The sequence below is a fragment of the Lissotriton helveticus genome, chromosome 3_1 (assembly GCF_964261635.1).
Source record: "Lissotriton helveticus chromosome 3_1, aLisHel1.1, whole genome shotgun sequence".
In the NCBI taxonomy this organism is placed as follows: domain Eukaryota; kingdom Metazoa; phylum Chordata; class Amphibia; order Caudata; family Salamandridae; genus Lissotriton; species Lissotriton helveticus.
Genome location: NC_136061.1, coordinates 345,886,269 through 345,902,917, shown reverse-complemented (window position 1 = coordinate 345,902,917; position 16,649 = coordinate 345,886,269). Strand labels below are relative to the sequence as shown.

Below are 16,649 nucleotides of genomic sequence, written 5' to 3'. Positions count from 1 at the left end.
GTTCCCACAGTCACTCTCCTGCACACTCTAGTGGACCCGCACTCCGTCCTCACACCCAAAGACTCACAGCTCACTGATAGCGCCGAAGGTGCACCACACAGCGGTGCCTCCTCTGTTATGACGCGGCGCGTCGACCCAGCTGCCCAAAAAATGAAATGTTATTATTTTCTCTCGGAGCTGAGGCTTGGGGGCGGGCCAGGGTGAGGACAGGCTGGTGGTTGAGTGGTTGCACTACTATTCAGTGCGCATGGCGTTCTGGCCTGCCGTCTTGGGTTGGCCAAACCACCATGCACACTGAAGCGCTCTCCAACTCAAGCTGCTTTGCCTCCCAGTCTAACTGGTATATCAAATCATCTATGCTCAGGCCAATCCTGGTGTTACTTTCAGCAGCATGAAAGCAGCGTCCTGATTGGCCGCAGTGCACTTTGGGAGCCTGTGCTGCAGAATCAGCTACGTTTTTTTTTTTTTTTTTGGTTGTCCCTCCCCTGCCACTCTATTAACACACTGAAGTGCCCCGTTGAGTAATCTACTAAGTCCTATAGCTGTGGTGTACAATAGTTTTTTATTTGCTGATCTCATGTCCGTGACCCTGCTAGGCCAACCGAGTGAACTTGCTAGTAGCGGCAGCTGGTGTTTCCAGTGCTTGCAATAGGTGCACTGTGCACGTCAGCGATTACAGCTATGTTTGGTAGATGAACTCTATCTAGGGGCCTCTTTCTCCCCTTCAGACGTTTCTAAATGGTGACTAGTTTAATTCCGCATGATTTAGCAAGAGGAAGCACTTCTGCTAAACGTGCCCACGAGCTGGAAATCACCCTTGTTCGTTTTTGTTTTTAAAATGCACTTCCTGTTGGACATGGTATAGTAGTAGATGCTTAGCACCACGAGTAGCATGCAAAGTAAAAATCAAGCTACCTCTATGGCGACTCTTACCCCTAATTCCTGGATTCTCAACTGACTGGGCCTGAAACTGCATCTCAAAGTAGGTCAGAGATGAGTAAGGCTGGTACAGCGCATGCCTGGAGCTGCATGTACAATGCTGCACCTTTCCTTGCGCAGATGCCCAACCACTGCAGTTATTTCATTTAAAAGGGCCATCAGTAGTGACAGAATTATTTTTCTACCTATAGAATCTTTGTGTCTCATAGTACCAAGCTTTTTTGTAGAATCCACAGTATTACAAGCATCCGCAAAGCCAATAAATCTAATCTCAGAGAAATATTGGGTTTTCCAATGGTTTTAGCAATATCATGCATTGCATACTTTACGTAAGTAAAGACTTAATTTGTTAGCATTAGTAAACTCTTTGCTTTAGTGAAATGTTGTATTGAAATTGTCTTTACAAAGTATTGGCAAAGACAAGGTACAATTGAGTTCTGGTTGGGGAGGGTGCTCATAATGGGACACAATTGAGAGCTCTGGAGCTGAGGCTAATGGTAGCTTGAGTCAGTAAACTATAACAGTGTTCAGATTGCATGCTCATCCAATCCTTGACCTCCACCCAGATCTCTGAGCTTTCCTTAGCTCTGATGGAATGGAATGTGCACGGAAGGGATGTCCCTCTTCAATCACTGGTAATACAGGAGGTAACCCATCTAGCTTGGATGGCATAAGATATATGCTTGCCTACATCAATACCATCAGAGTTGTGTAAAAAAAATCTGATCACAAGAATGCTGATCTTTGCTTATACCCAGAAAATATTAAATACCTTCAAGATGAAACACGATATGTCCTAGGTACCATTGGTTCCAAAGAAAACAAGATATGTATCCGAGGGAAGCTCGTTGTAAATATAAAATAGCTTCTTTTTATGTTACGCTTCATATAGCATTGTTGTAAATTTTAAGTGCTGTCACAGTGTTCCTATTACCAAATGTATTGGTAGTACAGCCAACTCACTGAATTACCTGCTGTTGTCTCATTGAGTATCAAGTTGATGGTCAGGGATTCCCCCAGCCTCCTCTTGCACCTCATAATATTGCACTGTTTCCTATCCAGATTATTTCATCTCTATTGTCAGAGTGCGCAAGGACATCTCTAATTTCATGTGCCTCCTGTCTGACTTCTAGCATTTCCTGCCACAACCAGCGGCAATCCCCCCTTATTGGCCTCCTGTCTGGTGTCTCCAGTGGGCCTTCTGACATGGCAGCTGCCCCCCTATGGTCAGGCAGCCGGTCAGTCTCCACACAAAAAACTGAGGTTGACAGAGCTGACCAAAAATGATGTTGGTTTCAGTGATCCTTAACACTTGCATCCTTCTGAAAGTGCTTTCTGGTGCAGGTAAAGAGTTCTCAGGCCCTTTTTACCAAGCATGTAAGCTCGGCCGTCATTCAGCTTCACATAACTTAAAAACTTTGCAGGCACTCTATTTACCTTGAATTGTTCCGTTGAAGTAGCGGCTGCTAACTGGCCCACTTGTATAAAGTTCCTCTATTTTATGCATGCACATAACCTTACTCTGACATCCTCTGCTTGTGTCAAGTGTGCGTGTACATATCTAGTGTGTAACATGTGCGTGGTGATAAGGTGTGTGTATGAATATGCATGAATAATAGTCTAGTGGGATCTCTTTTGGATGCCCTTGGCCTGGTATAGTACAAGATGGAGAGGGAGGACAATACTCTCGGATAGTGGAACTGTATTGATAGCATTCTTGTAACTGATAGAGGTGATCGACATATTGGAGTAAGGAGGATGGGGACAGAGCTATTATTAGAAAATCCATGAGGCCTTATGTGAGAAAGCAGCTGCTGATTAGTCTTCTTGAGCACTGCCATCTGGTGGGTGTTAGGGGTGGATTGCGGGGCTGCAGACTCTGTTCACAGAGGTGAGGAAGCCTTTAGGTAAGTCCTGCTCCTTTGAGCGTCCTTGTATGCTCCTTATGTTGGGCTGATGACAACCAGATACAGAAACCTCACAGCCCTTTGTGTATCTGTTGTGTGTGCTCCAGGTTACAGATCGCTTCAGTTCTACCTGCTGTGTGACACATCACACTACAAAAAGGTTGTGTCTGAGGAGGATACTAGGAAGAAGAACCACCCCAAACTCTTTCTACAGTTTCAATGGATGCACAACCTCTGTCCAGAAGCTGTATCTAAATGTGAGACCCATACTAGCCCAATTTGATCCGGTTTCAAGTTGATTATCATCATGAAACTGGCGCTCCCTAGAGCTCTTGAAGTACTGCTGTGCAACCAGGCCTGGTGCCTAGCTGACAGCCAGTCTCTGAAGGTGAGGGGACATCACCTACAGTCTGTACTTTCTAATTGAGGAGCTATGTATCTGTTCTGAAGCAACTGCAAACCTGCCTCCTGAGAGAGTGTAGGAGTCGGCCTAGCAGGAGGAGAGAGGCCTAGCGTGTTCCCAGTGACTGGGCTCTCCAGCGATAGACTGCTGATGAGTGAGCTATTCATGACTTTACACCCCCCTTGTCTCTCAGCCCAGTTCCAGGTGGGAACCACATTGCTGGGCTTCGGCCGCCTGTCTGGTATTTATTTCTGCCTGTGCCCATGCTTCGAGAGATCCTTTCTCTTCCTAATCCGGCTACTTTCTGGGGTCTTCTGGTTGCTTCTGTGCTTAATGAGGGTCCACATATAGGTTCCTAGGCTACCTGCTTCAGGTTATGGTCCACCTGGGCTATCTCCTCTTGTGTGGTGTGCTAGGCAGGGGCATAACTCAAACCCCTGCAGCCGATGTGATGCAGTTGGGTTCTCATCCCTTCAGGAGCCGCAAAATACTTGTAAGGGGCCATATTCTATCCCACTCCCAATGAATACCTGTGAGATATGGGAGACTCCGACCCTTCTTCACATTCTACAGATGGCAGTGTTAGGTGTTATGCCACTGATGCTGGAGTGAGGTTACCTCTGCTGATTCCATATGTTCTCTTCAGCTTCTTAGTGGCTTCGCGGTTGTTCCCCACATGGTTGGCTCTCGGGGTATGCTAATTTATGCTGGGGTGGCCTTGCTGGGATTTTGGTAGGGCCTCTGTCTTTAGATAGAGGGAGCTTTTCTTTTACTGCTCTTTTCTGGTGGGCTTTGTCCTGGGTCCAGTCGTCCTCTTGCCTGTTTCCTCTGGGAAGGTTTCTTTGAGGGGTTGGCCCTCTGATCCCTGGAGAAAGTAAGCTCTGTCCCTTGACTGCTAGGTTGGTCCCTCTTTCCTCTGGCACTCCTTACCCTCTTAGATTTTTGCATCTTCCTGTGATTGTATTTTGCACACACCTCCAATTCTTGTTACTACTTTCTTTCTGACCTGCTTTTGGAGTGGGTAACTTTTTGTGCGCCAGATCGTTGGGCTGGGTTCTCGATTGTCCCATCTCATTCTCTGCAATTCCTCTGGTGGGCTTGTCGATTTTCTATGCACATAGTTCCTCTAATGCTTCTCTTCCAGTTGGTACTATAACAACAAGAGAAGGAGGGTCATAGGGATATTTAAAGACCTGCTCGAATTCACATCCCCACTACACTAGAATGCAAAACACAAAGAGAACCGGGGGTCTAGTGGCCAACACTTTAGCCAAGAGTCTACAACTCCTCACAGAGGGAGTCAAAGCATGGGTTAACTAAAAGCCCACAACAACCAATCAGTTAGTAGAGAAAGAAAAAGAAAAAAAAGAAAAAAGTCAACTAAAGTGAATAATAGTGAGATCCAAAAACAACTCAATGGATTCCCATCACTCTGTTGCTGTGATCAATATTCTCATTTGGTCATCCATCTATCGGGATGGCATGTCTCCTGATCATCGAGACTTATCACATTCCCGATACAAATCAGCTGGATTGGATCAGACCCATAATCACTAGAGCCAGAGAATATATTGCTTGATAGTAAATCGCAAGATAATACAGTGCAGTGCAAAAACACAAACAATGTGGTGATTAAAATAGGGTAATGAGGCGAGAAACAAGGAAAATTTATTTCAAAACCGACTCACCCCTAATTAAAAACAGAACAGTGCAAGGGGAAGTCTAAACAAATTACTGCAAGTAAAAGGCCTACATGTTTCAGCCTATATGGAATCAAATCCCTCGGCTTTCTTCAGAGCCTCTGCTCTATAACTTTGCTACTGCAAAAATCAAGTGTGTGCCAATATACCGTGAAAAATTATATAAAGGCAAAAAAGTAGAAGGTTAGTAACCATACAACCTATTATAACTGCTCCTCCACATCAAGGGATGCAGCTGTCATCCAACTTGACAGGGGACTGGACCTCACCTCACCTGGACCATGCTCAGGAATAGGAGGCCCCGCTCTGTCCGTCGTTGCCTCTGTCAAATCCTGAGACTAGGGGGAGGCCACTCTTCCTGTTGGGCCAGTTGGTGAGCTTTTGGCCTCTTCCCCTTCTCTCCATTTCCCCTGCTGTGCTTGTTCTTACTCTGTACCTGTGGTTTATTGCAAGACCTGATCTTGCCTGTGGTCAGTCCTGCTCGCCTCCCAGTTGAAGTTTGTGGGCTTCTCCCTGAGATGGGTGCAAGGGCCTTATCTCTGGTTGGGCCCTTGGTATGTGCCTTCTTTATGGCTTCTAGATCTTTGACGAGGCACCACTGTGGCCTGATCTGGTACGCGTTGGCCCTTTGATGTCTGAGAGTGCTCCTCTAGTGGTGTGAAGGATCATAGCCCTCACCTTTCTATGCATAGGCTTGCTGCTCGGGCTGGCAATGGGGGCTTCTTCTAGAGCTGCTGCCTTGTTTGTCAGGCTGCCAGGTTGTCATCACCTCACTATTTTTCACATTTATGAACTAAATATTCATGGCCTCCTGTAGGCATTGTATTTGCATGCGTCTGTTCCCTTGTGAGTTAGGGTCCCTGTGTCCTGGCCCCGTTGGGTATCTGGAGCCATGCTGCCAGCTTTGAACATCCTTGCATACTTACATAAGATGAAGTGGTAATGTCCCAGTTACTTACCTGTAGTCCTAATTGCCGGGTCCTGGTCTTTCGCTTCCTTCTGAAACCCTCCTCTGTGGTGGTTTTTTGTAGGTTTTGGGGTGGTTGGCGCTTGGTATCGGACAGGCGATGTCTGTAGTGGTTTGGAGTCTTGTGGGTGAGAGGATTCTGACAAAAGTCATAGAAATTGCATAAGAACGACCTTCTCCATGTGGAAAAAGGAAAACGTATTTATTTCCAGTTAGGAAACAGAGGGTATTGATCTCAGATGAGGACATAACTTCATAGTATGAACTGCGACGAGGTTACGCCTAATAAGAATTGCGCATTCAGAAAGCAAATGGGTCTGGCTTCTTTGCTACTTTGTTGATCTGTAGTGTGTGCGTTTTCGTGTAGATGGATTCGCAGGTCAATGCAAGAATGAATCAGTGTGTAGATTAATGAGTTTAGGCGTGGCTACCTGCATAAGTGGATGGATGGGTGCATGAATAGAGACATGAATATTTGAGTGCGTGCAAAAATGGATGAGTTGGAGAATACATTTGAATTGGGTGCAATACATCTGCTTATTTATAGGTACTGATTGTAGTTATTTTTTATAGATTGGTATTTAAATAGGACAAGGAACATGAGCACTTTAAGACTGTGGTGTTCCCGCAGTAGAGCTTCCAAAGTCTTGTTGTTTTAATATTTTTCAGTGGCATGGAGGCTAGCTGGCGGTGACAGCACCTTCGGTCATGCCACAGCTGTGGTGAGGGTGGACTGGGCAGCTGTAACTGGCCCGCAGGCCTTGGTTGGTGCTAAGCATGGAGTGCGCGCCCTCCCTTGTGGTGGCCTTTGGTGGGCCGATGGTAGAACAAGGTACCGGCCGTCCTGACCCTAATACACACAGATGCGTAAATCAAGGATACCATCACATGCGCTGCACTCCCAGGTGCAGCATGACTGCAGCGACAGCAAGGTCCTGTCAACCAGTGCGACATGGCCAACATCTTCCACAAACCAAGCACCTCCTCAGTAGATGCTCCCTGAGCCTTCCTCCTCCTGTCAGGGGATGCGGAGGGGCCGCCCTTCACCGCCACAAGAAGCAGTAGGTGCAGAGCCTTGGAGAGTGCAGGGACAGTCCTGGTGGGGGGGGGGGGGAGGGGGGTAGATCTTCTTTCTTCGTGGATGCCCGGGGTGGGGCTAGCACTGCTTGCTCAGTGCCCTGTGCACACAGGCAGCTTTCACCAGCGTCACTGGGCACCGGAAATGGTGGGATTGTGGCAAAGAATGGCACAGGATCAAATGAAAGAACTGAGAGGGCTCACAAATTAACATCTGCGACAGATTATAAGTATGTAACAGGCTGTCTTCCAATAGCTTACTTTGTTGCATTTGCCTTGTCTCTCTCTCACACTCGTTCTCTCTCTCCCTACTACCCTCGATACCTTCGTTTATTCTCTCTTCCTAGTTCTCTCTTCTACATAGCCCATCTTTTATTGCCTCTCCGTTTGTCTCTCCCTGCCTTTCATTATTTTACTTTAGTTGCCCCACCCGCTCTACTACTTCCTGTTTTCTCTCCCAATTTTTCTCTGTGTATTTCTTTATCTACCTCTTTAGCTTTCTGTCGTTCTCTCTCTCTCATGATTCAGTTTTGTACTCTCTATCTCCTGTATTTTCCTGTCTCCCCCTGTATTTCTGTGACTCCTGTCCAATTCTGTCTCTTCCTCTCTTTCTGTATTTCACTGTCTCTGACATTCTCTCATTCTGTGTCTCTCTCCTTGTCTTTCACTATTTCTCTTTACCCCGGTGTCTTTTTGTATCTCTTGCTGTGTCTCTTTCTCCAGTCTCTGTGTCATTGTCTTTCTCTGTGTCCAAGTTCCACAAACTGTCCAGCCGTCTGGAGGTACCGAAATGCCTGGGCCTAGTGGTGCCCCGCATCTGAGAGGACAGAATTGTGCTGTGGCCACAATTGACTGCAGTTCCACGAACAGAAGTGCATTGATGGTCACAATCCGCTCCAGCATCTGAGGAGACACATGCGTTTTGTGGCAACAGTCTGTCCTGTCATGCGAGGGGGCAGAGGTGCAAGCATCCTCTGTTTTACCTCCTGTGGGGACAGATGTGTATTACAGCCACACTCTGTCCCTCGCCAGTGGAGACAGAACTGCCTTGTGGGCCCAATCTTTGAAGTATCTGTGGGCGTAGGCATACCATGTGGGGGCAAACATGTCATAGCATGTGCAGGGATAGTAGTGCGTGTGGGTCCATTCTGTCCCTGCATCTGCAGGAAGTTTGAGGAGTGGGGCATGCGCTGAAGTGTGTGTGTGTGTGTGTCCCTGTCCGTCCGAAACAGGGAGGAGGGAATGTGGACGGAGGAGACCCATGATGGAGTACGGATTGATTTGGTCCACAGGCACAATGTTAACTCCTAACATCAGCCTTCGTTTCCAAAGTCTTCAAGCGTCAAAAGTGTTTCAGTCCTCTGCTCGCCCCCTTGCACCTCTGGCTACGAGGAGGACGGTAATTTAGACCCCACGCCCCCAACGTGTGTAATCTGTGTTTCCATGGAGCCTGCCAGGCTCTGAGACAGGCATGGGGTTGGATGATGGGGGGGAGGGAGTGTTGCTGCACGCGCCCTGGCATGTCCTGGGCCTTGAGTGATGGAATAATAAGCAGGGTCCTGTTATCTCTCTCCTGCAGGCTAGCCAACTCAGCGTCTACAAAGCCTTCGTGGATAACTATAAGGTGGCCTTGGAGACCGCAGAGAAGTGTCAGTCCAACGACCAGTTCAAGCAGATTTCTAAGGTGAGTGAGGCCCCCGAAGAGGAGGCAAGCATGTGCGAATGCCCGTCCGTAGGTGCAGGAGAGAAGTATTAGAAGGACATTCCTTAGGATGGTGGAATAGTCCCCTCTGGAGGGACTGCAAGTGATCCAGGAGACGCCTGTTACAGTTCGTTGTTCCAGATGCATGTTACGGCACACCCATTCACATTGTTTGTGCTATCGGCAGGGCTTTAAGTGGGATACAAACAAGCATTTACAATGCAAAAGGTCTCGCAGCATTAAAGTTTGAGTTATTGGCATTGTGTATGACAATGCGTTGCATAAATATTTTGCAAACTTTGAATTGGTGAGCAGTGAGTGTGTGTGCAAGAGTACGCTGTTGCTCACAGCTGTTATTCACACAGCTCTGATGATGCACCTGCGGAATCACCAAGAGAAATTAGAAAAGGCTTAAGCAGAAGGACCGAAGCAGCAGACCAGGTCATGCACAGCAATTCATTAGTTCCACAATTAATGGTGGTGCAACCACTTCTAACACCCGCTGCCGTAGGGTGCGTAATTTACACGAATATTCAAACAGAAATAGAAGGTGCACTCTAAAAAAAAGTCAATATCCGAAGTCGCTCTTTTTTGTATTGATTCTTCTTTATTTAAATTTCGTACAAAGCATCAAAGGCACAGCCAACGCGTTTCGTTCCACTCTTTGCCTATTGGAACTTCGTCAGGGCAATAGGAAATATGCTCGCGATTTCAAAGGCAGTACCCTTCAGACTGCCATAAGGATCCACGTTTTGCACTGTGTAGGCCGTAGGTGTGTTCTCATATATCAGAATAAGGTTAAGGTCCCGTAGCTCCTGGGAAGATCTTGGTCCAGTGCAGATAATATGAGGAACCCGGTTCCAAAAGGGGTCAGCCTCCGTTCGTTTTAGAAGTTGATTATGCTGTCCCAATGTAATATCCCCGACCAAAGTGCTTTGAAATAGTTTGTATGTAGTCAATATATGGCGCACCGAGCCCGTTTTCCACTTGGTGGCCGCTCGTATTTATGTTACCAGCGGCAAAAGTCCCCAGACTCAAAGCAACAGCCGATTCCTCATATATCAAGTTAGAGCTTCTGAATATAGCATACCGAACCTATAATAGGGTGTCGGCTCTCAGACCTTCGGCGTGTGCGTGAACGCCTACACAGTGCAAAACGTGGATCCTTATGGCAGTCTGAAGGGTACTGCCTTTGAAATCGCGAGCATATTTCCTATTGCCCTGACGAAGTTCCAATAGGCAAAGAGTGGAACGAAACGCGTTGGCTGTGCCTTTGATGCTTTGTACGAAATTTAAATAAAGAAGAATCAATACAAAAAAGAGCGACTTCGGATATTGACTTTTTTTAGAGTGCACCTTCTATTTCTGTTTGAAAATTAGAAAAGGCGTCTATTGACAGTCCTTACTTATAGCTAAAGCCCATGATTTTTCGGGGTGTGCTAAGTGTATGTCTCACACAGATGCTTGTATCCGCCTACCCTGATTCAGAGTTTCATGACCACACTATGTTTCAGCTCATGCCTAGTTTCATTCAAACTAGCATTGAGTTTTTTCACACATACCATTTGAAACTTGTTGGCACACATGAATACTCACTTCGACTATAAAAGCATCTAATTTCTTCTCTCAGCCCAGGGCAGCAGACACATAATTAACTGGACATACAATTAGCTACCAACATCCATAAAAGAAAAAGCATTCGAGCGACAAGCTCTACTAGCCCCAGACTCCACATAAAGGACAAACAGCATGGCAGCTCCCAAGAGATCGAAATCAGAAAAAAACTCCTGCCGACCTTTTTATGAGCTATGGAGCAGAACTATATAATGCACAGAAAACCGTAGACATCACTAAGCTATCACCAGAAACCGAGAGGCACGTGCCACATTCGAGCTACAAGGTAGTTTTTCCATGCACGCAAATATCTTACCGTTCATCAAATCCGAATAGTAGTCTGATATCACACACTTTAAATAGGAACTACAAACTACATGCAGAAGCAAACGATATTCTGGAAAACTCTGAAAAACAGACCATTTAAATTTCTTGGGGACTATGCTAATAATACGCCAAGATGATCGACTCAACTGATGACTTCATTTATGCAGACACTCTGTCGTTGATCAAACTACACACTGTACCTCACGTTTTGGTAAATCGTCATGGAATGCAGGGCACACAGATTACGCACTGGTACAACAGTGCATATATGCACAAATTAATTGCGGTGTCAACTAGGCTGAGAAATTCATGAAGTCACACAATTTCCAAACGGCACAACAGCACCGCCTATACTTTATTATGTTGCTCCCAATGTTCATACAATTTTGCATCTGTAATGGTGAAAAGTGAAATGGAAGATGCTCGTAAGAGGTCATATCTACAAGAATGTGTTTAATGAACCATGTCACCCCACAGCATTGATCGCGTGCAGGGTGGCGAAAGCGCGTCTCATCCCTGCGTTTCATGCACATTCTGTTACCTGCATAACCGGCGCCCCCAGGGTCCACGCCAGTGTCCAGCACAGCAATAACCATCCCGCGGCCGTTGTACTCTGGGAATCGGGCGAGGAAGCACCCCCCTCGTCACTGGCTCTACTGTCTGCTCTGCTTCCTGTGCGCACGCAAAACGAAACCTATCGTGGGGCGGGACTTCCGTGTTGTGAAGCCCGCGCCCACGGAGTGCCTGGAGGAGTAGTGGTGACGCGGGGCTCCCATGCCCGGAGAGCCCCGCGGTCGAAGGCTGCACAAATCCGGTGAGCGGGGAGCGGGGAGGGGTGGGGGGTGGGGAGCGGGGAGGGGTTGGTGCCTGTATCTGTGCTTGGGGGGAGGGGGGGGATGTCTCTCCGTGCGTGTGTGTGTGTATGCTTGTGTATGTGACAGCCGTACAGGGAGAGACAAGAGCGAGCTGAGACGAGCATGCAGAATTGTCTCCTTTCTCTTTGCACGCGGTGAAGGCAAAGCACGGACCATAGTGTAGCAGCTAATTAATAGATGAAAGCCCGGTGTCTAAAAATGGAAGCACTTGATCCTTTTTTAATAGAATATGCAGCTAGGCGGAGGGAATAAGATTATGATGAGCACGAGCAGTTTGGTGGATTAACGAAGGAGAAATAATACGATGAAAAGTCTCTCCGTGCATGTGTGTGCGCATGCGTGCAGGGGAGGTGTGCCTGTATATGTTGGCGCTTCCCAGGAGACAGCCGCGCGCGTGGCCTGCGCCGATCGCCTTTTGAGAGAAGCGCGCGGCCGGCACTGTCTCCTGGGAAGCAGAGTCAGTAACAATAGATCTCGGCGAGTACAGTGCTTACGCACTGTATCGCTACGAGACCTAAAAACTGGAGGGTGTCTCAGAGGGGCGTGGCCAATGTAATTAAGGGCGTGGCTTAAAACACATAAACTAAAAATCTGTGCTTAGCATAGTGTGCCGCCCGACTTGTATTTTCCTGTTTCTGTCATTGCATCCAGATATGATACAACAAGTAACAGCATACCTACAGCAAGTCAAGACTGTTACTTTGTCAATGGTTAGTTGGATAAGATCAATAAGCAGAAACTATGACTTTATATAATATTGAAAAAGCTTCCCCTTTAAACCCTGGTGACACCACAACAATGTTGCTGCTCCTTCGTTTCAAAAAGAGAAGGGAAATCCTGAGAGAAAATGACTCTTTAAAAGATTTCCCTTTCCCTACAACCCTCAGCTGGCATGACGTCATGCCTTAACTTCTCCACAAGTGAGAAGTGAGCAGTGTGAGCATGCGCACATTATGTGCCTGCTGGCACTGCCGTCCGGGAAAAAAATCAGACCGCTTGTGCCAGGGCACAAAACAGAGCCCGATAGAGACCCGTTTCGAGGCCCCTTTTAAAAAACAGCCGGTGCTCAGACCTGGTGAGCCCCGGCCCACTTAAAACCCTGGTTATCGGGCAAGATGGTATCATTTTCCTGGACTTCATGTAGGCCTTCTGCAACTGGTTAGTGCTTTGGGGCAAATTGACGTATTAATATTTGTAGTAGAGAAGATGGTGCGAAGTGTTTAAATCTAAACTTCCATGATCCCTTCCCTCACTGCTCTGCATCAGCCAGTACCCCAACCCGTATCCCCCCATTGAAATGCACATGTAACAACCTTCCACCAGCGACCCCTAGTGCTGCCCCTTTGCTGTCACCCAGGAATGGTGAGCACTAATAAACTGCTTCGCCTTATTGAAGACTGAAATTTTTTTTACATTTTTTTTTTAGGAACTAAAAGTAAAAGGACCCAAGGATTCGAAGGAGCAGCCAACGTCCGTCACCATGCAAGGTGAGAGCCGCAGCTGTTCGCACGCAAACATTTATTTCATGCTTTTCTTCCCTGCATTTCCCTGCGCCAGTCTCCCTGCTCTCCATTTTCATCTCTGTCCTCTTCCCTCTTTGTGTTCGTTTCAGTCATAATTACAATAAATCGTAAACCTGAGATTAGATGCCAACTATTTTAGCTCTGGTACTAAAACATATCCACAGATACCCACAGATAAACAAAGTCCCTGTGGCAGAGTGTCGTTACTGGGCAGTATTTGTATTCGATTTTAAAATTTGCCATTGGTGTTTCAAAGCTTAGGACTATTTCATTTGATTTGGGTACCAGAGTTGTTCGTTTTTAAACTCATCTCTCAGTTTACAATGGCGAGCGGTCAGGGTTTAACTCCAGGAGGTATTAAAGGGACTAGAACCAAAATATAGTAGGACCCGATCTCACACTTGATAAACTCAATATTCAGATAAGCTGTCTTTTAAGATGGTCTCTTTTAGAGGAGAGGGATTTAGAATGAAACCCCAGAAATGCACTATGTGACTCCTGGTCCTCCTGCTCCCCAGCGAACGTCTTCGATGTCTCTGCACATACAGTGTGTCTCCACAGTCACAAAGTGTCCTGTGAAGGTATAATGGAAATGTGGCCACCCTAGTTGGGCTTTGCGGGGCTAGACGATTCCTGTGAGGCCCAGCAAAGGGAATTCTCCTCCCCTGGGCCTCGCTGCACTAAAACATGGCTGCAATTCCTGGGGCAGTGCCCCCCATGAGTCTTGCAGCATTACGCCATGGCTATGTAGCCCAGGAGGGTGAGGCTACTCCCATGGGCCCGCAGTGCCAGATCATATATGTGAAACTCAAAGAAAGCTCCCCCTTTCCTTGGGCCTCGCACCTCTGGATCATGGTGGCAGAGCCCAGTGAAGAGGACACCATCTTCTGGGCCTGCAGTGCAAGACCAGTGATGCGAGGCCCATGAAAGAGGGCTGCCATACACTGGGCTCTCCACGCCTTGGCCTCGCAGCGCCAGTCCATGGGTGTGAGGCCCAAGAGAGTGAGGACCCCCTACCCTAGGTCTCGTAGCGATGATGCAGCATTACGAGGACATAGGCAGGGGTCCCCCTCCCCTGGGCCTTGCAGCCATGATCCGGTGCTGCAAAGCCTACCGGACGGGGGCTTCCTCCTCTATCATGACTGTGAGGCACAGTAGAAGGGGGGGTGGGCACCCTCCTCTGGGCCCAATTTCTATTTCCTCACAATGCTGGAACCTGGCTGTGTGCATGGGTCCATGTCAGAGGCATAGCAATAAGTAGTATAGCTGGTGCAGTGTCACTGGGTCCAGGGACGTTAGGTGCCCACTGTACCAAAATGATGGTTGTATTTTGTTGTGAGCCTGTGGACTGTTTACTTTGCAGTAGGGCCCATGGCACCCTTACTGTGCTACTTGCCTCTGTTCCATGAACCTTGAATCTATGTTCCAGCACTGCGAGGCCCAGGAAACGCCTTCATCACACTAGACCATAGCTATGAGACCCCTCTGAGGGGCATAGCTCTAAATAATATAGCAAGTACTGTGGCACTGTGACTGTACGGGGTTATGGTCCCAATGTACACAAATGATAGCTGTAATGGCAGTATTTTACAGTATGTTAGTGGGCGGGGTGGAAATTGGTTCCTTGCACCAGGGACCATTGCACCATCCATACATCAGTTGCTCCCCAATCTTGGGCTCAAATGCCTGGTCTGCTACTGTGCGACCTAAAAGGGGTCAGGGGGCTCTACTGTGGGCCTTGTTAATCGGGGCCATGGCTACAAGACCCTTGGATCGAGGATCCTCTGAGGGGTGTAGCTATCAATAGTGAAGCAGGGGAAGTGGCATTGGCACCTAAGGGTGTTTTCGTCCCAATTTAACCACAATATGGGTGTCCTTTGCGTCCAGCGGGTAGACAGAAGGAGCACAAGGGTTAGTTGGGGGTGGGGGGGCAAGAAGTTGGCCTGGCATATGCTGTCCACTATTCTTGTGGGCACCTTGCACCAGTCCAAGTGACCATTTGTGATGGTAGGTTTAAAGACAACCTATATAGAAAGCTATCCTAGTGGTACCTGTAGAGAGCAGCCTTCAGGCTAAGTCTTGAAGGAATGTAAGGCAGCTTGTTTTACCAGTCTATAATCTCATGAATGACCAAATGAAAGGAGAACCACACCAGGTATATATATGTAAAATATATGTATTTATTCTAAACACATCCCTCTAGTCTCTTTATGAGGCTAGAGGCAAAAGTATATTCAGTAAACGTATTTAGCACACAGTAAATTAGCATAGTATACGTTGATCCCTAGGGGCGTACCAAACCATCTACTAAGAATGTGGTATAAGAACCATGATTGACATAGATACAAGGCCTAGAGCCTTTAGAACCGCTGGGGCCACTAGGAACCACCCAAGGTAGTGACACAGGGGACCCACGGGGGACTCGTGCAGTGTCTAAACACAGCCATAAATCACCATTAACTTCTATAGGGAAAGTCGCGATTGGAAATTTACAGATTAAGGACACTTAGAAGAGGACTTGGAGCAAACCCCTTTAGAACTGGGAGGTTCTAGAGTCAACACCTACGGGAGCACCTGAGTACTCGAGTTACCTCACACAGGGAAGCCGGGTGCATAGGTGTCTTTTTGTGTCATGTTTTGTCGTCTATTTCAATGGTGAGCTGCTGAAAAGTGCTGCAGGCGACCAAGTGGAAAGTGTCTGGGTGGATCCAAGAGGGGTTCGGAGATCTGAAGAACCTGAAAGCAGAGGGGACAGAGTCTGGGTAACTATCCAGTGACCAGGAAGGTGATGAGAAGATGCCAACCGAATTCAAGTGATTTCAGGTGAAGAAGGTGAAGCTCTTCAGCCACGAGAACCAGGAGGCGTCGACAATGACCAGGAGCTGGATTCAAGCTGTCCCACGGAGGATGTCGAGTGCTGTGGTGTCGGTTTCTGGATTGGACCCAACAAGCCTTGGCAACAGCAACCCACGCAGAAAGCAAAGATTGGTTTTGGTGCAGACCAGCAAGGTCTGAGGGACTCGCCCTTTGGAGGGGAGTCAGGGCAAGTCTGGAGCAACCATGAAAGCCCAAGAAACAGAAGAGTTACCTTCGTGGGGACCCACCAGTCGACGGACCAGGGACCGCGAAGGGGCCTTGAGCAGAAATGCTAGAAGTGGGTTCACGGAACACTCGTGGAGTGTAGGCTCGCAATCTTCGGTGCAGATGGTGCTTGGGGCTTGGACTACAAGTAGCCCAATGCCCAACTTTGGGAAAGATAGGGAAGTAAATGCACTTGCAAATGTGCACGGTGTCCAGGAGTTCTGGTCCCACGTCACTCGTGAGGGCAGCGGGTCTCCGCTTTGCTGGGATCTCGTGTCGGCCTCTGAGAAGTCTGGAAGTCCTTGTCCTGAGTCACAAATCCGTCGGGATCCGGCAGGAGCCTTGGAAATGCAGACCCGCAATATGCTTCTTTGGTGCCTGTTTGAACAGGGGAGTCACTCCTTGACCCCAAGGGAGATTCTTCCATCTTCTAGTCGAAATAGAATGTCGAAGTTCCAGGATATATGTTGCAGAGTTTCGTCCAGGTGTAATCTGAAGTCCTAAGAACTGGGTTCCTATACTTATACTAACATA

The 16,649-nt window shown here is 47.7% G+C and overlaps 1 protein-coding gene across 4 annotated transcripts in view; it reads left to right on the top strand.

The window, feature by feature from the left end:
- The window catches only part of ABR (ABR activator of RhoGEF and GTPase), a 1,246,002-nt gene that overhangs the window by 799,677 nt on the left and 429,676 nt on the right, over positions 1–16,649 (top strand). For all 4 annotated transcript variants that reach the window (XM_078679999.1, XM_078680002.1, XM_078680000.1 and 1 more), the window contains 2 exons: positions 8,573–8,677; positions 12,938–12,998. In XM_078679999.1, coding sequence (XP_078536125.1) covers positions 8,573–8,677; positions 12,938–12,998 — 166 coding nt within the window. The remainder of the gene's footprint in view (positions 1–8,572; positions 8,678–12,937; positions 12,999–16,649) is intronic.